The sequence below is a fragment of the Dipodomys spectabilis genome, unplaced genomic scaffold (genome assembly GCF_019054845.1).
Source record: "Dipodomys spectabilis isolate Male_0828 unplaced genomic scaffold, ASM1905484v1 ptg000089l, whole genome shotgun sequence".
NCBI lineage: Eukaryota > Metazoa > Chordata > Mammalia > Rodentia > Heteromyidae > Dipodomys > Dipodomys spectabilis.
The window spans coordinates 15,196,644-15,222,352 of NW_024870766.1; the positions used below are offsets into that span (position 1 = coordinate 15,196,644).

At 37.2% G+C, this 25,709-nt stretch overlaps 2 protein-coding genes across 2 annotated transcripts in view; one reads left to right on the top strand and one right to left on the bottom strand.

Moving 5' to 3' along the window:
• Positions 1–17,126, top strand: part of Lrrc17 (leucine rich repeat containing 17) — a 36,581-nt gene extending 19,455 nt beyond the window's left edge. Inside the window, exons 2-4 of the mRNA XM_042684690.1 lie at positions 1,705–2,612; positions 13,028–13,183; positions 16,408–17,126. Of these exons, the coding sequence (XP_042540624.1) occupies positions 1,841–2,612; positions 13,028–13,183; positions 16,408–16,805 (1,326 nt within the window). The 5' untranslated portion in view covers positions 1,705–1,840 and the 3' untranslated portion in view covers positions 16,806–17,126. The remainder of the gene's footprint in view (positions 1–1,704; positions 2,613–13,027; positions 13,184–16,407) is intronic.
• Positions 1–25,709, bottom strand: part of Fbxl13 (F-box and leucine rich repeat protein 13) — a 156,746-nt gene that overhangs the window by 80,418 nt on the left and 50,619 nt on the right. The window contains exon 9 of the mRNA XM_042684529.1: positions 21,837–21,966. Within this exon, the coding sequence (XP_042540463.1) occupies positions 21,837–21,966 (130 nt within the window). The remainder of the gene's footprint in view (positions 1–21,836; positions 21,967–25,709) is intronic.

Genomic DNA, 25,709 nt, shown 5'->3' on the forward strand with positions numbered 1-25,709 from the left:
ACTGATGAAAAAAATGAAGGGAGAGTATGAGACCTTGAGTTCAAGCCCCAGTACCAGCACTAAAAGAAAACCAAAAATCAAGTGTGTTGAAGATACACATTCTCCCAAGTACTTCAGCATGCATAAAAACAAACAAGCTATCTGTTATGTTTTTAAGGTTCTAATGCATACAATTTACAATTAATTGCACATAAAGAAGAGGATGCAAAGGTTAAGTGCTTGAGGCCATGTCCCATGGACTCTCGGGGAAGATGAGGAGGGATGAACACAAAAAGCTAGAGGATAGACAAGCAGCTCCCTGAAAGCAGCTCAATGATGATACACTTGTAAATGAGGGGACAGCTAAAGACAAAGAAGGGGGAAAACATTACAGTGAAAGAGACCCCACTAAGTAGGAAAATTTCAAGCAAGGGGTGGTCTTGGCGTTCAAAATACTCCAGTAAACAGAAAGCACATCTGTGGCTCCTAACCACATAGCTCCATGCTAATAACAGACATGTTATTAGTTATAAGTCCATTTTGAACATTTCTTCCTTTGCCAAGAGTGAACTATGTCCTAAGTGATAAATGCAAACCAGAAATAACTTTCAGAATTTTTAAAATAAAAACAATTCCTCAAAATACACAGATTTTAAAAGTCACCAGTAATAATTAAGGAAAACATACATTCCCAAAATAGTTTAAATTAGTTAATGAGGTAAACATTCTCACAGAATATAACAGTTATGTGAGAGTAATTAAAGTATTTAATAAGTACATGGTCACACAGCAGTGGCTCATGCCTATAATCCTAGCTACTCAGGAGGATGAAATCTAAGGATCACAGTTTGAAGCCAGCCTGGACAGGAAAGCCCATGAGACTCATTTCCAATTAGCTATCAAAAAACTGGAAGTGTAACATTTGAGACTCAAGGTGAATATTTGAGAGGTGACATTTGACCCAAGACATTTAGGAGATGTGCCATTAACTTTAAACAACTCTTAGAACCCACAATCATCAGGACTGGTGATTGGGAGACAGTGAGGGAGAAGAAAAAAAGCTGAGGATAGCCATTCTAGATATATTCTTGTTTTTGCACATCAGAAATCAAAGGATAATTCTGTAAACCATAGTATTTGACTGGACTATGAAAGGAGAATTCTTTAAACTAATGTGATGAAGAACTTCAGGTTTAAGTTTTCATCTTGCTAGGTCCTGAGTACTTCAGGAAGTATCTTACACTCATGAGTCTGCTTCATCCACCCAACCCAACTAGAAGACATCTATGTTCATCTGTATCAGACGCTGGAGATGAACTATCTCATGGTTGCACAATTGAGCGGGTAGAAAAACTTTGAGTCCAATTCAGAGCCTAGACATTTGGCCACTAAACAAGACAAGTAAGAGGACAAGCAGCCTCTACACCATGGTTGGTTCAGCAACTTTTTAAAAATTAGAGGCCTTTATATTAAATATACTGCTTTTTCTGTCACATGAGGTGCTTGCAGTGGGCATCATCTTGTCATTGCTGTGCATGTATATAATGTACTTTGATTATATTCACACCCTCATTACCCTCTCTTGTTCCCACTCCCTCCCACTAGTCCCCTTGCCCTTACCAATAACACCCTTTTAATTTCTTTTTTTTCCCTTAGTCTAAATTCCATCTTTAACTGCTAATTTTTTGTGTGTTTTTTTGCTTTTTCTTTCTTATTCCAACTTAGGGACTCCAAACACCCCTGACTGGGTCTTACTCTTCCAGAACACCATTAGTTAAGATTATTCAAACTTGAATTTCAAAGGAATATTTCCTTTGTTCCATTTGTCACACCAAGGAATTGGGAACAGCTGGATGTCAGGATGCGCGTGGTTGCCATAGTAATATTACTCTGCTTTTGCAAAGCTGCTGAGCTACGCAAGGCCAATCCTGCTGGTTTGAGAAATCGAATAAATCACAGCCGGGCAGGTGGGGGCTGGAGAGGCTCCAACCCAGTCAAACGCTATGCACCAGGCCTTCCCTGTGATGTATACATGTACCTCCATGAGAAATACTTAGATTGTCAAGAGAGAAAATTAGTTTATGTGTTACCTGATTGGCCTCAAGATTTGCTGCACATGTTGTTGGCAAGAAACAGGATCCGAGTGTTAAAAAACAACATGTTTGCCAAGTTTAAAAAGCTGAAAAGTCTAGATCTGCAACAGAACGAGATCTCCAAAATTGAGAGCGACGCATTCTTTGGTTTAAACAAACTCACGACCCTTTTGCTGCAGCACAACCAGATCAAAGTCTTGACTGAAGAGGTGTTCATTTATACACCTCTGCTTAGCTACCTGAGACTTTACGACAACCCATGGCACTGTATTTGTGAGATAGAAACCCTCGTCTCAATGTTGCAGATTCCAAGGAATCGGAATCTGGGGAACTATGCCAAGTGCAAAAGCCCACAAGAACTAAAAAATAAAAAACTGATGCAGCTAAAGTCTGAAGAATTATGTAATGAAGAAGAAAAGGAACAACTGGACCCAAAATCCCAAGTCTCAGGGAGGCCCCCAGTCATCAGGCCTGAAGCAGACTCGACCCTGTGCCACAACTATGTGTTTCCCATACAGACACTGGATTGCAAAAAGAAAGGTTGGTATGTTTCCCTTTTTTTTTGTTGTTCATTTTCCTGGACTGTTTAAAATGCTCTTTGAGGCTTATACCCCTCCATACATTCCATCATGCTTTGGAATTTCTCATACTAGTGCCAGAAATCTTTCCCCTGGGGGCAATGGGATCTATTCCAAGTTCTTCTGGCCTCCAGCCCATGATGGTTGGTGATTATGTGACCATAGAGGAGGACAGGAAATATCCTCAGCAGAGACAGAAACTTGAGTCCTACACATTTGTTCCTAGCAAGCTGTAGCTTTAAGAAATTCCTAATTTGTGGTGTGTGTGTGTGTGTGTGTGTGTGTGTGTGTGTGTGTGTGCGCGCGCGCGCGCGCGCGCGCGTATGTGTCTGTCTGTCTGTCTGTGTCTGTGCCTGTGTGTCTGTATGTGTCTGTGTCTGTGTTTGTGTCTGTGTGTCAGTGTGCTGGTCCTGAGGCTTGGACTCTGGGCTTGAGCTCTGTCCCTGAGATTTTTTTTCTTTTCTCAAGGGTAAAACCCTGAAGTGTTTTGTTTCTTCCTTTGCTCAAGGGTAACACACTACCACTTGAGCCACAGCTCTACTTGCAGCATTTTTGTGTGTAGGTGTTCATTGGAGATAAGAGTCTCATGGACTGTCTTGCCCAGGCTGGCTTTGAACCACAATCCTCAGATGTCCGCCACCTGAGTACCCAAGATTAAGGCTTAAGCCACTGACACTGGCCAGAAATTCCTAATTTCTCTTAAACTCTATTTAAATTATGATAAGCCAGTAGGTGTGAAAATATATGCAAATACCCCCTATACACCTTGACTTGCCCTCATAAAAGGTAAAAGATACTATGCATCTGGGAGAGACAACTTTAAGGAAAACTCATGCAGAAACAAGACAGAGGTGTATACTCTGAGAGGGGGGAGGAGGGAAGGGAAGGGTAAGAGGTATATTAGTAGTGCATCTGTATTTCATAACTCTTAGCTACAAGTTTTTTTTTTGTTTTTTTGTTTTTGGGTCCGGTTGTGGGGCCTGAACTCTGGGCCTGGGCGCTGTCCCTCAGCTCTTCAGCTCAAGGCTAGCGCTCTACCACTTGAGCCACAGCACCACATCCGGCTTTTTTCTTTTTTGCTTATGTGGTGCTGAGGAATCGAACCCAGGGCCTTGAGCATGCAAAGCAAGCGCTCTACCACTGAGCCACCTTCCCAGCCCTTTAGCTACAAGTTTTAATAAATACTTGCTAGCATCCTACATCCTAATGATTCCCAAGTTATCAAAACTAAAAGAAAAAAATTAAAGAGCTACATTTAAAATATTCAACCCAAGAGCTCTAAGACTAAGGAAAATCTATTACCTGCAAATAATTATTATTTTCCCATCTCACACAATCTTGTGCTAGTGATGAACAAGCTTTACATACACAAGATGAAGTCCTGGACTAAGTAAACAGATGGGAGATTTTAAGAAGGCTCTTAACATATTAGCAAAGATTGATGATATCAAATGTCTGCCAAGAACTGCAATTTGCTCTATGATAACAGGCCATACGACAGTGTCTATGTATTTCATTTCTGGCCTGATTTAATAATTGGTAGTACTAAAGCCAGATGTCATTAGATTAATGTCATATAGAACCTGGTATCATTTCTGTACATCTATTTTGGAAAGTTGTGATTTATTTTGTTTCCATGTGGGAAAGGGAAAGGGAAAATTAAAAGAGCCCTAACAGCCTCCTCCTACCCAGAAGAACAGAAGGCTGGAGAGTCAGGCAACCCCAAAGCAGAAGTCAATTAGTTCATTTTTCAGCAAAGATATACTCAAGCCTTTCCATTCTCTCCTTTATTCTGAAGGTGGAACCTGCTGGTCAGGTCCCACCAGAGCCATGTGCTGAGGACCGTTTACTAAATAACATGCCCTTTGAACTGCATGGAATTCCATGTTATGCTAGAGCAATTCCAGCGTCATAAACTAGGACATTTTGTGCTGGCTCCTCTGAATTAGGGACAAAGTACTTACTAATTGAAAATCAACAATGCTACAGATACATGCCCCTGTCCCCCACCCCCGATAAATGTTATCCACAACATTTAGGATGCCAATGGAATCTCAATATATAGGAAAACTGAGGCTCAAGAGAGGTCACTCTCTTAGCCAAGACCTCATTGATAAATGGCAAAGCTGAGTCAGGGCCAATGAATTTGCCACTTCAACCTGCTGTCTTTCAGAGTTAATAAGACCATGTTCTAACTGCTTTTCTAACAAGCAAGCATCTGAGGAGTCCAGAAGACTCAATAGATGCACTTTCCTTGTAGCAAGATTGAGGGGAATTTCCCTGGTATCATTATACAGAGTAGGGCTACAGGATGAAGATGCTTTAGTGGGACTGCCTTTGTAATGCTTAGATTTAAACCTGGAATTTCACATTTTTTTGAACAAATAGGAAGTGACTGTCCTAAAATTAGGGTCCTATACTTGATATCCCTGAGGACCTGGCCTTTGAACTTGCTACATAGGAGTCAAAGAAAACTAAGTAGGATTAAGTTCATTAATTATCTGAGAAAAATATCATCTGCACAAAAATTTAAGACTTCTTCAGCTAGACTACACTATTCTCTATGAAGGAATAACAGTATGTTATCTCTTTTTTTAAAAGTAGCTCTATACTGTTGGGCTTTTCCCTCTTCTGATGAGTCTATTTATTTATTTTTTTCAATGATTAACAAAATTTATTGTGTGAAAGAAATTATATGACATAACTCATGAAAGTGAAATTGTTGCAAACAGAAAATACAAAGCCATTTCTTCCTAAATTAGGGGGGAAATTTTTCTGTAATAAATCTGGTGATGAGTCTACTTCTGCTTTTGTCTTTTTTCCATAATTTTTTCTTTTTCCCTTGGCAATCATCAGCTTAAAAAATTGTTCCCTTCTTTCCTCAACTTATTGTCTGAATATAATCTTCCATAAATGTCTCACAAATTAATTTTAAAATGTGTGACTTAAGCCCAGTACTGGTAGCTCACACCTCTAATCCTAGCTACTCAGGAGGCTGAGATATGAGGATCATGGTTGGAAGTCAACCTGGGTAAGAAAGTCTGTGAGACTATTATCTCCAATAAACTACTTAGAAAAAGCCAAAAGTGGGGCTGTGACTCCAATGGTAGAGCACTAGCCTTGAGCACAAAGATGCTCGGGATCAGAGCCCAGGCCCTGAGTTCAAGCCACAGGACTGGCAAACAATTAAGTAAATAAATGAAGTGATTTACCAGAATATACTGTTTTTATGTTAGTACATATGTTAGGTCATATCTCAATGGTTAATATAAATTCCTCTGCATATTGGCAACTGTGTAATTCAGAGCCCATACTTCCATGCTTTGAATATATTTTTATTTTTAATTGACACACAGTGACTACACATATAAATGGGGCAGATTTCAGTAATATATGCAATGTAAAATAATCAGATCAAAGTAACTAGCATTTCCATCACTTCAGGCACTCACTAAATCTATGTATTTGGAACACTCAAAATAATTTGTGGGGATGAATGACACTGTTCAAAAAGACTATTACCTGAAATATGTAACTGAAACCCTTCTGTACATCACCCTACAATATTTTTTGCCAGTCCTGGGGCTTGACCTCAGGGCCTGGCCACTGTCCCTGAGCTTCTTTTGCTCAAGGCTAGCACTTTACCACTTGAGCCATAGTGCCATTTCTGATTTGTTCTGTTTATGTGGTACTGAGGAATGGAACCCAGTACTTCATTCATGCTATGCAAGTACTCTACTACTAAGCCACATTCCCACCCCTACAATAAATTTTTTAAATCTTCCCTATTAGCTATTTTGAAATATAAAATTATTTGTTGACAATCATAGCTATTCTTCTATGCTACAGATCATTGGAAGCTATTCCTCTACATCACCTGCACCTGTGTATCTATCAATCTTTTTTTCTCCATCATCATAATCACCATCCTTCCAAGGCATGGTGGAATTATACTCTAGATTATAATGTGAAGAATAATTTTGTTTCTTTTTAATCAACATAAATGGCTGTGGTTAACAAAAACATATTGCTTCTTTTGGTCATTTGGGATTTTTTTGTTTCACTGTTAATTTTTATTTTAATTTATATTATTCATTCTAATAAGCAAAGGTCTGGTCTACTAAACTTTCTTGGGTAATGCCTGACCCAGGGTTATGTGCTTTAGACTGATGATATTAACTGGGTTGCCTTTCTTAGCTCTTTCAAAGCTTTAACAATGAAAATACATAGAAGTTGAAAACCAGGGCTAGAATTAAAATATGACAAACTGATGTTCATCCCACTCTAGTTTTCCCTATTCCATTCTATAAATAGCTAACAAATGTCAAATATTATACAGCAATGCCTAGCAGTATTCATCATTAGCTCCTTACAGGAAAGTATAAATATTTTGTATTATTATGCTTTACTTGTTAGTAATGTATAATATGTATAAAATGTATATTCTGTAGTTGTTAGATTCTACATGGTATCTAAGGAAGCCTTAAGTATGTCATTAAGAGAGGGACTTGCAGGGCTGGGAAGGTGGCTCAGTGGTAGAGTGCTTGCCTTGCATGCATAAGGCCCTGGGCTCGGTTCCTCAGCACCACATAAGCAAAAAGAAGAAAGCCGTAAGTGGCACTGTGGCTCAAGTGGTAGAGCGCTAGCCTTGAGCTAAAGAGCTGAGGGACAGTGACCGGGCCCAGAGTTCAGGCCCCCACGACCGGAACTTGCAGTAATACTAATGAATAAAAGCTACCACCTAAATGCTCGATGGCTATGAAATGTTATGGCTTTTACAGATTATCACTTCTCATAATTCTAAAAGTGCTATTATGCTCAGTGCCAGTGGCTGAGATCTGAGCCCTGACAGCAAAGTCCATGAGACTTTTATCACCAATTAGCCAACCAAGCAACAAAAAGGCCAGGAGTGGAACTGTGCTCAAGTCGTAGTACACTAGTCTTGAGCAAGGATAGCACCCAGGTCTTGAGTTCAAGCCCCAGGACATGCACACGTGCGATTACACACACACACACACACACACACACACACACACACAGAGTGCTATTATACTCATTTTATAAATAATAAAATAAAGGTAGAGAGAGGTTAACTTGCCCTTCAAAGGTCACACAGGCCATGAGTATTCTGGTTTCAAGTCACTGGCAACCATGCAATGTCACCTCATCTCTCAAGATCCTGGGTGTAACAATTATACACCCAGAATTATTCAAAAGAATTGATTAATGCCCACTATGCTTCCTCCCAATATTGAATCCTCCTTGAGGCTCTGTATACAAGTACCAAATACACAATCATGTACAGGGCATAACCTGGACTGAGTCCTCTACTCAAAATCTGAGTCTTTCCCACTGACTTGCAGTGAATCAGATGTGTGTAGGGTGCCTAACATGTGCCAGTTCAACCACATAGACCTCAAAAATCACTATTTTTGCCTTATATATCTGACAGCAAGAAAAAATAACAGCTTTATTCACTGAGAAACAGGCACTTTGCCAACAGAATTTACTCTTTCAAAGGAAATAAATGTGGACTTAGTTGAAAGGCATATTTAAGCCATATTGAAGGGAATGGATTTGCCAAAAATACATGAAAATAAGTTTTTAAACTTCTATTTACTATAGAATAAGTTATCATTTTTACTTCTAGGGTCAGGCTGGGGAGAATTATATAGGTAAATTGTCCCTAGCTGCTTCTGAAGTTAGGGGCACAATTTTTTCCCTTGGATCAAATGACAGTTAAGAGTTATTATTTGCAATAAATAGGTCCATTCCTATTTCTTTCAAAACTAATTAGTTCTGAAGTTGCCGGCAACCAAGATGGCCCAGTATGTTACAAAAATGCCCCTATTTCCTCCTCAAAGTCCGTAAGATTGGATGGAGACCATGCTTCTTCCAGACAACAGTCAAGCAGATACAGTATATATTGTGTTTTTCAAGAATTTCAAGTAGCAGTAAATATAAAATATAAATACCATGTGGAACCTGGTCTAGAAATGGCCACATGGATGAAATTTGACTTTTAGTATGGAAAATATTCCTTATTTTAATCTTTATAAAAAATAACCATCCTTTGCATCAGTATTTGTAATTTTCATTCAAGTTCTAAGATAAAAGAATCAAAGAAATGTTTTTATTCATTAATTCAACAAATGAGATTCACTTATAGTTTCCTAATGTACACTAGTAAATGCTTTGGTTTGCATTTCCCATTACTATTTGTGGATCCTATTTTTATCCAAAGATGTGGCTGACAACTCCAAAATTGGTTCCATAATTCACTTTTGTCCCACAACCCATAGATCTGCCACATTGCACAAGCTGGATTTCTGGGTATTCTTATGAACATTTTTTTCAACCCATTTATTTGTGGTCAACCCACTTTTTAGCTTGTCTTATAGTGGTTGCTCTGTCATCCACCCTCTTGTCCAGACCAGATATGGGTTTGGAAAGCAAATCCTGGTAAACAGGCTCATTTCTAGAATGAAGGAGGTGCTGTAGCCTTTAGTAACTTCTTATGGCCTAGTGAAGGCTCTGGCTTTCATTTATAAGATGGAAAGCCACTGGAGGATTCTTTCATCAAAAAACCATGTGGTCTGACTGTGTGTTCATAAAATTGAACAGGCTTAGCACCCCATTGGACTCATCCACTCAAGAAGTGATGGTAGCTTGGACCAATGTGGTAACAGTGGAGGAAGCAGAGGAGGTAGGATCCTGGATATTTTGAAGTAAAAAGGCTACTCTTTTCAAGCCTCTTGTAAGAAGATGCTATAGCCATTTTGAACAATCATCCCAAATTCTAAATGATAAGAAATTATGTCTTCTATCTGTTCTCAGATCCCAATTATCCATTATTTCTGAATATTGCTAGGATTTTCTTGCTTACATGTAGTGCTCAAAACAATATAACTCCTGCTGTCCTAAAGGGAGAATTACCTCACTGTTACAACATTATAATTAATTTCAAATCTTGAGAGCATTTCCTTTTCAATATATTGGCAGACACAACTCTAGATCAATTAGAACAATGTTATCAGAATATAGAGATAATGTAACCCTCAAATTTCAAAGTACTCAACAAACATTTAATGAGATCTTACTATTTATCATATATTAGTTATCTATTGCTATGTAACAAACCATACCCAAACTCAGCAGCTTAAGATAATACACATTTATCTCCATTTCTATGGGCCAGGAAACCCAATATGGCTGATTTGGTCCTGTGCTTTAGGATCTCTGCCAAGGCTGCAATCAAAGTATGGACTAGAACTTCAGGCTATAATCACATCCAAAGGCTTAACTAGGAAACTGTGTTTTTGTAAACTTATGTGGTATAGGCAGGATTCAGTCATTCAGGACTGTTTGGACTATGAACCTCAGTTTCTTCTTGGCTTTTGGGTACCTTTCATTATTGTCTGGGCTGGACTGGACTTTGATATTCCTAGTCACACTAGCTAAGATGACAAAATGACAGATGTTTCTGTTTAGATGGGCCAAGCTCTAGAGTAGCTATGGCAAGAGCCATAGCTCATGTAGTATTTATTATAGTATTTAGAACTGAAGCATATGGATGTTATAATCCTATCAAAAAAGGAGAGCAAGCTAGTGTTAATGGCTCTCTCCTGTGATCCTAGCTAATCAGGAGGCTGAGCCCTGAAGGACTGAGGATCAAAGCCAATCATGGCAGAAAAGCCTGTAGACTCCATCCCCAGTGAACTAGCAAAAATGGTGTATATAATTGAGCTCCAGTGGCTCATGCCTGTAACCCTAGATAGTCAGGGGCTGAGATCTGAGGACCATGGTTTGAAGGCAGCCTAGGCAGAGTAGTCCATAAGACTCTTATCTCCGATTAACCACCAGAAAACCGGAAGTGGTGCTGTGACTTGAAGTGGTAGAGTGGTAGCCTTGAGCAAAAAAGCTCAGGGACAGCGCCCAGGCCTTGAATTCAAGCCCCACGACTGACAAAAAAATGCTGGACTGGAGGCAAGGCTCACAGGGTAGAGTGACAACTGTAAACAAGAAAGTGGAAGTGGAAGGCACTGAGTTCAAGCCCCAGTACTGGCACCAAAAAAAGAAGAAAAAAAGAGGAAGGGGGAATGAAAGTGGGATGGGGAGAAGGAAGAAAGGAGAGGAGGAAGAGAAGGGAAGAGGAAGAAAAGGGAAGAAGAAGAGAAAGGAGGAGAAAGAAGAGGAAGAGGAGAAAGCAAATTCAAAGCAAAATCACATAATGAATAAAAAAATAAACATCTGATAGCATCCTAATAATTACATGGCTTCTAAGCCATTAACAAGAGAGTAAACAATAAATCTGAGTCACTATGATTGTGAATATACCAGGGGCTCTGAAATAATCAATTCTAGATATAGTTAGAATTTTTAAAATTAATATTTGGTATCCTTAATTTGATTATTCTGTACCAAAAAGGGCACTGTGGATAAATGAACATAATTCCCAGTTCTAAGCATTTCTATTTCTTCAGAAAGACTTTGGGTAGTGTTATTTCTTAGATGTAAATTAATCTTGACACTTTATTATTGCTTCAAATTTTCCTTCATGGGAACAAGTTTGTTTCTCTTCACAGGCTGCAACTGCTCTGTTTAAAACTAAGTAAGAGGGACTGGGAAGTTGGCTCAGTGGTAGAGTGCTTGCCTCACATGCATGAGGCCCTGGGTTTGATTCCTCAGCACCACACAAGCAGAAAAAAAGCTGGAAATGGTGCTGTGGCTCAAGTGGTAGGGCACTAGCCTTGAACTGAAGAGCTGAGGGACAGTGCCCAGGCCCAGAGTTCAGGCCCCATGACTGACAAAAAACAAAATAAAAACAAAAAAAACTAAGAGCTCTTCAAAATATTTCGCTAAAGATTACAAGACAGAGCAAGTATTATACTAAAATATAAAACAGACATGGCTCATGTATTTTGAAAAGTATGATTAAAGGTAGAAAAAGTGTACAGTAAATAATAAAATTAAATGAACCTTGTTTCTGCAACTTGGGTTCCTCCTATAGGGATTTTTCTTATATTACTATTAAGAATAGCATATTGCTCTTGTTACAATTCCTGTCTGAGAAGTCTGTTTACTGCTGTACTGGAAGAAGCAGGGAGGGGTGCGATACAAATGGCATTAAAGATTCAGGAATTAAGTGGTGAAGAAGACAAGCCAGGGCAGTAGGTCAAGACTCCTCTTGAATTTTAGCATCCAAGGAAAGAAAGAAACAAGTCTCCTCTGCCATTTGAGTTTTGTAGTCTATAAATTTATTTTACATGGCTGAAATAAATAGAAAATCCTACAAGTAAACAACTATATTTTAAATGAATTTTATTAAAATAAACAAAGATCCATAGATAAGTATTTCTATATATTTCTGGAGATACCTATATATAATTGCCCTGTAATTAGGTACTGTTGTTAATCTCTTACTGCTTACTGTTTATGAATTAAATATTACCATAATATTGTATAAGAAATGCAATGTGTGTAGGGATAGGCAGTATCTGAGGTGTCAAGTATCCTCTGGGAGTTATGAAGTACTCTTCCTCAGGATAAAGGAGGATTATTGTAATGCTTGAGATCAAGAAGGCCAAAGGTTGGTTTGTTTTTCAGAATAGAGAGACATGAGTTTGTTGGCAGAGTGAGCCTAAAAAGATGAATAGATGAAAGGAGAATGTAGCAAAAGAATAATCCTGCAGCCAGGGGCTGGGGGCTCACGCCTGTAATCCTAGCTACTCAGGAGGCTGAGATCTGAGGATCATGGTTCAAAGCCAGCCCGGGCAGGAAAGTCCATGAGACTCATCTCCAATAAACCACCAGAAAACCGGAAGTGGCGCTGAAGCTCAAGTGGTAGAGCGCTAGCCTTGGGCTGAAGAGCTGAGGGACAGCACCCAGGCCCAGAGTTCAAGGCCCATGACTGACAAAAAAAAAAAAAAAGAATAATCCTGGAAACTCCTCAGAAGTGGGAGGAGAATGGGAGGGGATATACTTTTCCATAGTTAGGTCTTAGAGGTTTCATGTTGGCTTTTTCCCCCCAAATGCTTTGTTGATAATTGCAGGGGAGCCAGGATTGACAACATCCAACCCCCTCCCTTGCAGCTTCCCACCCAAGTGGCACAGTAAGCTTAACCTTCCTTTTGATTTCCTGCCCCTGCAGCTGGGGACTGTCTCTGAACAATGTGTGAGACCCCTCCCTCAAGGGCTAATGCACTTGGTCCCTGGGCTTTGAGAGATTTCAGCCCATGCTGAGTATCACTTTTCTTTGGCTTTGGATACTCTTTACCCCCTTTAATAGCTGATATTTCAACCACACAGGTTTAAAGGCCAAGAGAAAATGCATAAATGCAAATGAGAAGATAACCTTAATACTATTAATTTTTCCAGAGCTGAAGAAAGTTCCTAACAACATTCCTCCAGATATTGTTAAACTTGATTTGTCTTACAATAAAATCAAGCAACTCCGACCCAAGGAATTTGAAGATGTTCATGAGCTAAAGAAATTAAACCTCTGCAGCAATGGCATTGAATTCATAGATCCTGGTAAGTCCTGCTGTACAGATTCATAAATAGTTGATGAGAGTCTTGTGTGTTGTTATTTTGTGTCAATATTTAAAATGAACATATTTGTTTTTTTAAAAAAAAACTAAGCTAAACCAAAGAAGTGTGAATTTTAATAAATATGACACTTAAATTAGCACTTGATTGGAACTCAGAGAAATATTTGCCAAAACATTGCCTTATGGAGTATATAAGACTGTATTTAGTCCTTAGTGTATCTTGAGGATTGGTTCCAGGAGCCATCTTGGACACCAAAATCCAGATGTTCAAGTCCTTTACATAAAATAGCATAGTATTTGCATATAATACATTCCTCTCCGATATTTTAAATCATCTCTAAGTTACTTATAATCCTTAATACAAAGATACAGTGCAAATGCTATGTAAATAGTTGGTAGACTGCATTGTTTAGGAAACACTAATAAGTAAATGATCTGTTCAGTACAGACTTTGTTTTTTAATCTGTAGTTGGTTGAATCTGAAAATACACAACCCATAGATACAGAACCCTGATTATATAGTCCTAAGCAATATTTCCCCTCTCACTCTGTCCTTTTTATTTTTCTTGGAGGTACTGAGATTTAAATTAAGGGTTTGTGTTTGCTAAGCAAGCACTCAACCACTTTAGCCACACACCAGCCTTTTTGCTTTAGTTTTCAGATACGGTCTTATGTTCTTTCTCTGTTGTTGACAAGTTTGTGCCACCACACCCAGTTTATAGATTGAGAAAGTACTTACTATGTCATTTGGCACTTTTTTTGGTATATCCCATGGAACAAAAAGTATCTGAGTACTTGATACAAAGCAAGCAAAGGGAGCTAAGGAATTTTTAAATGAAAGAGCTACCATATTTCAGGGTCTTTGAAATAAAGCAGTCCCAAAGTAGATTTACTTTAATGAATTATACAATTAAGTATGCAAATACAGGGAGAGTTGCCAGACTTTAAAAGGCATGAATAACAATTTCACAAAATGCCAAGCATTATTGTGGAGAGAAGGGGAAGAAGCCATCCTACTTAGCTTTGTCAAGTGTCTGCCTACTTATGGTTTAATTAACAACGATAACATTTTAAAAGTAAAATCTAGGAATGTTTATATATGTTTTCAACCTGCTGGGCTAAGTTGTTTTAAGAAAAGTAAATCTGCATCAGCATCAACTAACAGAATTTTAGCTAATAGAAAAAAAATTTAATGCTGTGTGTTTAGAATGCTATGTCTTTAGAACTGTCATCACAAGAGTGGACCTTTCCTCTCTCAATTGTAAGATGTGCTTTGTGCCAAAATACAAAGTAGTCTTCTAAAAAAAAGAAATTGGGTTTGGTCCTAGAACAAATGATATAAAATTAGTTAATGGTATTGGTCTAACAGCATTCCAAATTCAAAATAACGATACTATATTCTAATGAGGGTGTTTGGGAACTGTAATGAGAAAATGTTAGAAATAGAAATAAAATATTTGAAATCAGGATTGAGCTGTAAATTCTAGAGTGTCTGGCTAGTCCACATCAACTAAAGTAGGAACAATGTACATACAGATTTCTTTGCTCTTGGAAAAGGGGGAAAAACAACTTCTTTTGTTATGTGTTTGGTATTTGGATAATATCCAGCCTCCAACAAAATCAAATACACATGGATTCAAAACTGATAGCTACCATAGCTTACCCAAACACAACCAGATGTTTTCAGATTGTTGGCAGAAAGTATTTGGTTTTGAAGTCTACAAGAATAGAATGATTTCCCTCAAACTGGGAAAAGATTTTCTAGGCATTTTTAGAACTGATATCCCAGGAAGCTCTCGACTCACCACCAGGAACATTTTTCTTTTTACTTTTTTATCTGCACTGTTGTCTTACATTGATATCTCTTCTTTATTGACATTTCTTTTGTGGTATCTTTCCAATAAATATAAAATATGTACCAGAAAATACATAATAATTTTTGGCAGTACTAGAGATTGAACTCAGGGCCTTCTGCTTGCTAGGCAAGCACTCTACCATTTGAGCCACATCCTCAATCAGAGATTACATTGTTTTAGAGCTATTTTAAATTTTATTTTTCAAATAAAATACTGTACTTATCAACCTAATCAAAGGGAAAACATTATTTAAACAATAATAAACTTGGAGGCAACAATACCTTGCTCATGTAATTGTAACCCCTCTGTACAGTATTTTCACAATTAAAAAAAAACTAAAAAATAAAAAATAAACTTATAATAAACAACAATAAACCAGAAATTTTACATGTCAAATGTATACAGTGGAGAAATATAACTAAAAATAAAATCTCCCAATGCAAAAATCTCTCTACAGAAGTAATAGAGAAAGAACACATTGTCTTTACTTAAGCAATATATCTGAGAGTGATACAAAGCACAGAAAATCACTACATATTCCAAAGATAGAAAGAAATTTCACCACCACAACCACAGATACTACCTATCCAACACATTTTCAGTGCCCAAATGAGAGAACTGGGCAATGCATTTGTCATGTATATCTCATCTAAACTTACCTAGTTACTAGAGTGACCATCTGAGTTAGCTCCTTGGCTTTAGCTAGAGGAAACTTACTTAAATCTTTAGGGCAGGAGGTGTTGGAGGTGGTGTTTTTGTTTTTGTTTTATTTCCTGTGCCAGTCCTGGTGTTTGAGCTCAATCCTGGGCACTGTCCCTGTACTTTTCTCTTCAAGGCAGGGCTAGCACTCTACACTTGAGTCATAGCTCAACTTCCAGCTTTTTGGTGATTAATTAATTGGAATTAAAAGTCGTAGAAGCTTTCCTACTCAGGGTGCTTCCAACCCCAATCCTCAGATCTCAGCCTCGTAAGTAGCTAGCATTAGAGGCGTTAGAGCTATTAGCTTCCAAAAAAGTCAGGCTTCTACTCTCACACAAAAGCTGGGGATGGAACCCTAGCTCCCTAGGGGCTTATATGTCAGAGCTGGCTCCCAGGTCCTGGATAAAGGCATTCCTGGGTTGACAAATCATCTATCCAGTCTTCAAAAAGATTAAGGACATTTCAAAGAGTAGAGAAAGTACAAGTTTTCTAGAGTAAACTCTGAGGAAAATAAGGGAAGAGAAATCTCTTCCTTTGGTGTCAATGGGGAGAATTAATCCCTTTATTTTTAATGCTTATTCATGCTTAGTATGCAGCATATGCATCTGTATAACTCTTACTCATTGGTTTAATAAATATTTCTTCTGTCTAGCTGCTTTTTCAGGGCTGACACATTTAGAAGAGCTAGATTTATCAAACAACAGTCTGCAAAATTTCGACTATGGAGTGTTAGAAGACTTGTATTTTTTGAAACTTTTATGGCTCAGAGATAACCCTTGGAGATGTGATTACAACATCCACTACCTCTATTACTGGCTAAAGCACCACTACAATGTACATTACAGTGGTCTGGAATGCAAAATGCCGGAGGAATACAAAGGATGGTCTGTGGGAAAGTACGTTCGGAGTTACTATGAAGAATGTCCCAAAGACAAGTTACCAGCATACCCTGAGGCATTTGACCAGGATACAGATGATTATGAATGGGAAAAAATAAGTAAGGATCACACAGCCAAGAAGCAAAGTGTGCGCATCACCATAGTGGGATAATTTAGCAACAGTTCTAATTGCAACTAGTTTGGGACTTGCTATGTTGGTGTCAGAAAACTGTGTGTTTACATTTTGATTGACTGTGTTGCCTATTTATGCAGAGTTACCGAGCTATGAGAGGCTTGTTTCTAATTGTTTTGTGTGTAATCAAGAAAATGCTGTCATCCTGCTTTCCTGTCGTCTCAAGCCATCTGGAAACACACAATCCCACACTGGTAACCTGCAGCTGGGTCCTAAAGATGGCATTCTAATTTTGAAATGTTATGTATAAACACTTTTTTTAAACTGCTTTTTGAAAACAATAAAACCTTGATTCATTTATCCATGCCTTTTACTAGCTCTTTGTACACACCTAAAGATGAGAAAATTTAAACAGATAAAGATGCTTAGTTGTAATAAAGTGTCTGTCATTCCTTCCTGCTTTTATTCAGTAAGTCAATTCCTGCATTAAATCTTCATTTATGACATATACACATATATATGTGTATATATATATATACACACATATATATATATCCCTACATTATTTACTGTGAGGCACCTAACAAAACTGTTAACTTTGATGTGTTGTCAGAGAGATACACAAATTCATTTATTATGTCCAGAAATCTTAGAGTGGAATATTAAAGACATGGAACTGCCTCAATATTTGGTAAAGAAACTGGAGTGTGATCAGTAAGAAGGCAAGAGATGCACTCAGATCACTCCAGAAAGGATTCTGGAGTAGAATGAGGAAATTTAATCTGATTCAGAGAATGGTCCCAGTTGTTCTCTGGTTTACTTTTTTAGAGGCTGATTAAGATTTAATTGGTTGATTGTTTTTAATATCCAATATCACCCCAAGGGATCTACTTGGAAATAAAGAGCTAGAACACATTGAAACAGAATTAATCCAAAAGTAAATCAGCTGGAGCTACAAATATCTCTTAGGGCCTTGGTTTAAGTATGTTTTTGAGAGCTTAAGAGTCTCTCCTTTTCTGTATCAGAATTTATACTTTTTGAGAAAACCACAGTTGGTTTCTGATGGAATAAAGTAGACACTTCCCTTTCTACCAAATTTTACTTCTTGGTTACTCTAATAACTTGCTTTTGGGCTTTTCTTATGTTCAATAAATGATGCGGTTCAGGAGACTAAAAAAAATAGTAAGTCTTCTCCATGCTTGTAAAAAGTATGATAATCCTGAGATCTACATATGAACAAAAATCTAATCTTTGAGTAATTTAAATGTTTTTAGAACTTTCTTGCTAAATCTAAGATTGTCTGATGTTTCTTAAGTAAACAAGATTTACAGTAAGCTGGGATCTCTAAGTCCTAAGCTTATTTTCTCTGACCCTAATGTCTGGCAATCTGGGAACTATCTAATATTCATTTACTCACAGTTCCTCCTCTAACAGTTATTCTCTGGATCAATTTATATTTGTTTCCATGAAATCTCAACAATTCCAGCAAATAGAAGCAATTTAGTAATAAGAATCTACTTGCCTAAATTGTATAAACCTGTTTACTCATTGCCTTTTCAACAGCTTAAGATAACAGTTTGAGGTTAATTTCCTCTTAATACCTTTACTGACACCAGGATTACAACTGTTGTATCCAGTCAGCCAAACAGCCCAAAAGATCAGCCAATATTTATCTTAAATCTAAAAAATCAGAAAAACCATACCTATTGCCAGAAATTGTGTAATTCTAGACATATTGATAGATGAGCTGAGGGTTATAGGATAGAAAAACAAAAACATCCTCAAAAATGACTTATATCTTTTACAATACTGCCAGAAATAAAACTGGTTTTATTAAATTATCAGTGGCAAATTAAAAATATCACAAAGATGAGGTCAACATAACATTTACTTCCTTTAAAAAAAAGTCTATTCAGTATTGCAAGTGTAACTGTACTAAGATTACATGTCCAGATAAATAATAAACATAACATTTTAAAAATAGCAAACCAGCTGGGCACCAGTGGCTCACACATTCTCAGGAAGTTGAGATCTAAGCATCACAGCTCAAAGCCAGCCCTGGCAGGAAAGCCTAAAAGACTATTATCTCCAATTAACTACAAAAAGTCAGAAGTGAAGCTGTGGCTCTAGTGCTAGCCTTGAGCCAAGAAGCTAATGGACAGCACCTAGGCTGTTCAATATCCAAGGCTGACACAAAAAGAAAAAGAAGATATATCAAGAGCATGAAAAGATAACTATAGACTGGACAGATATTTTTGTTATCACATACCTGTTATCCAAAATTGCAAAACATCCTTAAAACTGAACAATAAGGAGACAACATATCAAAGACTATGAGTTGCTCCACATCATATGTCAACAGGGAAATGTTAAAACAGCAATGAGATATCTCTACACAGTGATTAAAAAGGTCCAAATCCGAGTGGGCAGAGCCCAATTTGCCTTATGTTCAGTGCGTAACCAGTCCGTGGAACCTTTGGTGCATGATTGGGTTTGACCTTAACAGTGATTGGCTCCTCTTCCTCCCCTACCATGCCACCCACTCTTTTTTGCTTTCAAAAGGGCTGCTCTGTGTTAATAAACTAGTTTCTTCCTGCTTGACTTGAAAAAAAAAACATGGTCCAAATCCACACATCATGTATCAACAAGGAAATGTTAAAACAGCAATGAGATATCTCTACACACTGATTAAAATGGTCCAAATCCAGAACACTGGCAACATTAAATATATGCTGGAGGAAATGTGGAACAGCAAGAACTCTCATTTGCTGCTGATAGATTGCACGTTGGTACAGCCTCTCTGGAAGAGATTCCTACTTTCTTACAAAACCAAATATTCTCTTGCCCTACAATCTACCAATAGTGCTTCTTGGTACCTAAAAAGAAGAATTGAAATCTTATGCATAAGTCTTAAATATCTCTCAAAACAGGTATAGCAGGCATAGTTGACAGCATGTAGCACTGCTGGGAAGTGTTGGAACCTTTAGGAGGCATAGCTTAGTAGTAGGAAGTTAAGTCATTAGTGTTATGTCCTTGAAAGGGATATTGGAAACTCCCTCCTCCATGCCTCTGCTTTCTGGTCATTGTAAAGTGAACAACTTTTCTCTATGACATCTCTAGTGATACACTGTTTCACCACAGACCCAAAAGCAACAGAGTAAAGTGAAAATGGATCAAAATCTCTGGAACCATGAGCCAATGTAACCATTTCCTTCTTTCAAGTTATCATAGGTGTTTTGTCATAGCAGCAGAAAGCTCATGCAACCTATGTCCACAACAGCAACAACAACAAACTAACAAATGGATGCATAGGACAGTTTCATAATTGCCACAACTTGAAATAAACTAAAATGTTATCTAGTAGTGAATTAATAAATAAAACATGGTATTCTCGGACAAAGGGTGTTAAAAGGAAATAAGTTCTCCTGCTATGATAGGACAAAGAAGAAATTTAATTGTGTGTTACTAAGTGAAAGGAGTCTCTCTCTGAGGAGGCTCAAGTGGCAAAGCACTTGACTAGCAAGCTTGAGCTTCTGAGTTTAAAAAGAAAAAATAAGCTACTAGTATATTATTACCATCATATGGTATGCTAGAAAAGCAAAGGAATATGGGCAATTAAAAAAGTCAGTGCTAAGACAGGCACCAGTGGCTCACAACTGTAATTCAAGCTACTCTGGAGGTTGGAACTGGAAGATCATGATTCTAGGTCAACCAAGAAAGAAGTCTGAGACTCCATTTCCAAAAAGAACCAGTAAAATGCTGAACTGGAAATGGGGCTCAAGTAGTAGCCACAATTGGTAAGCAAGCAGAAAACATGAAATTTGAGTGCAAATCCTAGTCTCAGGAAAAAAGGGTGGTGTCTAGGGGTTGTCAGTAAGAAAGGGGTGAATGAATAGATCCAGAAGCATTTTGGAATAAAGAAGATACTCTGTATAAAACTATAAAGATGGATTTATATTTATATAAATTTGTTATACTCATATAAGATAAAACACCAAGAATTAAAACTCATATAAACTACTGACTTTGAGTCATTATAGGATCACCAAGTGAATAGCTCTGATATGGGATAGTGATGGGCTATGCATGCATGCAGGCAGGGAATACATGGGAAATCGTTGTACCTTCTGCTCAATTTTCCTAAGAACTTTAAAAACTACTCTAAATTGGCAATGGTTTAACTAGACTGACTAGAAAGAAAACTAATATTACTTAAGTCAGAAATGCAAGGTATATTAGTGGCAATTTTTCAGAAATAAAAAGGAGAATGTTATGAACAATTATACTTAAAATAATTAGATAATCCACCTGAAACCGACAAACTATTAGACACATCCAAACTAAAAGAAATGTAAAATAATATATCTCTTTCTAGTTAAAAGTGAATATATTTTAACTCATATATGTATTTACAAAAAATATACATATGTAAATATATTTTAGCAAAACTGATAACATTAGGCACTTTTTAATAAGTTAATGGATGGTTTGAAGGAAATGAAAAAAGATGAGTTTGCTATTTGTTGGATTTTTTAAAATTAGAACATGTCTTTGTATTATATTTCTAATAGACAAATTAATGATATACTGATAAGCAGATACTAGACAAAAACAGCAATCAGGAAGAATGGACAAAAAAATGAACTCCCAGGGCACACAATCCAGCAAGAACTAACTATATTAAACACTTTTTTTTGGTCATGTGGCTTGAACTCTGGGCCTGAGCACTGTCCCTCAGCTCTTCAGCTCAAGGCTAGCATTCTACCACTTGAGTTACAGTGCCACTTCTGGTTTTCTGAGTGGTTTATTAGAGATAAGAGTCTCACAGATTTTCCTGCCCAGGCTGGCTTTGAACCATAATCCTCAGATCTCAGCCTCCTGAGGTAGGATTACAGGTGTAAGCTACCAGTGCCTGGCTTATATTACACACTGTTAAAACTGCAACTAACATTCTTTATGACTCATGTGCCATTGAGGTTTTCATGTTATTTAAACTTTTGTTTACAATTTCTATATTCATTAAGTGGCATACAAGCAATCAAGACGAATAGCTATACTGAATATACTTACTGACAGCTCTCAATGTTTTTGTTCGGAGAAAAACACCATGAAAATTCAAACGTAGCACATTTAGACGCCACTTTTGCAAAGTAGACACTACACATTTCTCTGAAATGGTTTCTGATATAGAAAAATCTATCTGAAAAAGCATGAACAGAAGACATTTAGAAATAAGAAAGATCTGTTTTATGTAAAAATGTAAAATATTTTAAAGCATCAAGTGCTAAAAGTTCCTCACCAGATCATTTCCAAATAGAAATGTAGACTAAGATGGATTGTACTCACAAACTGACATATTAAATTGAAAATACTTTATACAAATTCTTAGAGATAATAAGTAAATATATATAATATATAACATATATTTTATATTTACATTGTTTATATTATTTATTTTAATTATAATTATATAATATATAATATGTATATTTCTTCTCTATATATATTTTATATATAAATATATAAGTAAATATATATAAATAAAAGAAATCGACTAAAATGCTAGTGTGCACTATTAGAATATGCAAATTTCATAAATAAGGAATACACAATAGACTTCCAAAAATGATTTGAATTTGCCAATAAAAATATACTACAATAAGATAAAAAGTGTAACACATGTGTTGTGTATGTATTTTACTAGAGATTAAAGCCTCAAGCATACTAAGCAAGCATTCTACCTATGAGCTACATCCCCAACCCACTAATGGCTTCTTGACATCTGAAATAACATCCAATCCCCTTTGTTAATTAAAAAATGCAAAACAGAAACAAAGAGCTATCAGGTATGAAAAATCAGAGAGAGCTAAGATAATTGTAGAGTTAAAGCTATTTGGGAATTCCATATAAGCCAATCCAACTTGTTGCCTCTTAGAATTTATCCTGCAGTTGTAGTCATATATGTATAGATAGATAGATATAGATATAGACACACACATATATGTGCGTGTATCTATATATACATATATGTGTGTATATATATGTATATATATTTAAAATGTGGAAGAAGACAGAGGCTAAAATTAGGAAAGCAACTCCATTTGCAATAACCTCAAAAAAAAAAATACCTAGGAATCAATTTAACCAAAGAAGTGAAGGCCTCTACAATGAAATTTTCAAAAATCTGAAAAAGGAAATTAAAGCAGATCTAAGGAAGTGGAAACACTTTCCATCATACTCCTGGATTGGGAGGATTAACGTTGTGAAAAGGCTATACACAAATTCAATACCCATGAATATCCCAACTTCTTTCTTTAATGAAATAGTGGAAGTAATGCAAAAATTCATATGGAACAATAAATGACCCCGAATAGCAAAAATAATACTTAGCAGGAAGAAGAGTGCTGGAGGAATATCAATACCAAACTTCAAACTCTATTACAAAGCCATAGTAATAATAATAATTTTTTTTTTTTGGGTCCGGTTGTGGGGCCTGAACTCTGGGCCTGGGCACTGTCCCTCAGCTCTTCAGCTCAAGGCTAGTGCTCTACCACTTGAGCCACAGCACCACTTCCGGCTTTTTTTTTCTTTGCTTATGTGGTGCTGAGGAATCGAACCCAGGGCCTCATGCATGCAAGGCAAGTGCTCTACCACTGAGCCACCTTCCCTGCCCCAATAATAATAATTTTAAAAAACCAGCTTCGTACTGCCACAAGAACAGGCCTGAGGACCAATGGAATAGAACTGAAGACCCAAATATGAACCTGAGGACCTGTGGCCACCTAATCTTTGACAAGGGAGCCAAAAAACAGGATGGAAGAAAGACAGCCTCTTCAACAAATGGTACTGGCAGAATTGGCTAAACATGTGTAGAAAATTAAAGTTATATCCTTATATCACCCTGCACCACAATCAATTCCAAATGGATCAAAGATCTTGAGGTAAAAGCAGACACGCTAAAAATACCACAAGAAGGAATAGGAGAAACACTAGGGCTCTTGGCACAGGTTGAAACTTTCTTAATAAAGACCCAGCAACACAACAAATCAAAGAAAGGCTGGATAAATGGGATTGCATTAAACTACGGAGAGTCTGCACAGCAAAGGACATAGTAAGCAAGATATAACGAAACCCCACAGACTGGGAGAAGATCTTCACTAGTCATACAACAGAGCCTCATATCTACAATATACCTACAGTTCAAGAAATTAAATTCCCCAAAAACAAACCCCCAAAGAAACAATTGCCCCACTAAAAAGTGGGCTAAAGACTTTAAGAGAGGCTCCTCTGAAAAGGAAATATGAATGGCCAATAGACGCATGAAGAATTGCTCAACATCTGTGGCCATAAAAAAATGCAAATCAAAACAATATTTTGAGATTCCACCTTATACCAGTTAGAATGCCATTATCAAGAAAACTAACAACAACTGATGCTGGCAGAATGTGGCCAAAGGGGAATGATAATATACTGTTGATGGGAATGCAAACTTGTCCAACAACTGTGGAAAGCAGTATGGAGGTTCCTCAAAAGACTAAACATAGAGTTCCCTCATGATCCAGCAATCCCATTCCTGTGTATTTACCCAAATGACCACAAACAAGGCCATACTAAAGCCACCACCACAACCATGTTCACTGCAGTATTATTTACCATTGCTAAGATAGGGAACCAACCAAGACCATCAGTAGATGAATGGATCAAGAGGATGTCTTATATATATATATACAATGGAGTTCTATGCTTCCATCAGAAAGAATAACACTGCTCCATTCATAAGGAAATGGAAAGATGAAAAAACTTTCATTAAGTGAAATAAGCCAGACCCAAAGAAAAGTTGGTTTTATAATTCCCTTTATTTGTAAGAACTAGAATATGTCTATGATATTATTAACAGGGGGGGTCTCAATAACCCAATTGCTTAGTGCATAGGACCATATATAATGAAGCATATCAATATTAACCCCAATATAAAGTTCGTTTTAGGCTCCATATGTAGTGTGTTCTTTTTTCCCATTTCTCTTAGTTTTCTGTACCTTGTATCTTGTATATAGGATTAGTCAATATGTGGAAGAGAAAGGGACTCACAGAAACAGCAGGACAAAGGATGAACCAAAGCAACATTGATACTCACTCAACACTATGTTGGATATGAACATTACAACTCGGGTGGGGGGAGGAGTGGATTGAGAGGGGAATAGAAAGTGTTAAGTGGGAGATGATGAGAGGATGGGGTCTCATGATTAAAAACAAATGTATTCATTACCTTACTTATAAAACTATAACCCCGGATGTGAAGGATAAACAAAGGAGGAGGCTGCAATGCTTGGTAAGAAATGTACGCATTATCCTGCCCATGTAACTGTAACTCCTCTGTACAGTATGTTCACAAATAAAATTAAATTAAATTTAAAAAAAATAAAACTATAACCCCTTGTTCATCACCTTTTCAATACAAATAAAATATAATTAACAAAAAATAAAATAAATGTGGACTAGGATATCCGTTGCAGAAGTCCAATCCCAAGAGAAGAAAATAATGTAAATGTCCTATAATTGAAGAATGATTAAATAGAGACTTCATCTCAAAAACCATACAATGGGACTGAAGAAGAATTCAGGGGGGAAAAACCCAGCAGTCAAAAAGAGACAGAGAGAAAACCAAGCTAGGCAAGGTAGTTCATACCATTTATTCTAGAGGAAGAAATAGGGAGAACTGTAGTTTGAGGACAGCCCTGAAAAATGTGAGAGATGCCATGTCAGCAAAAATGCTAAATGTGACTGTGCATACCTGTCCTCCTAGATATGAAGGAGGAATAAGTAGGAAAATTATAGACCAGGCCACACAAGATAATAGCATCAGACCTTACCAGAAAAATTAAGCAAAAAGGGCTAAAGGCACAACTCAAGTATTAGAATGCTGGCCTAGCAAGTACAAGGTCC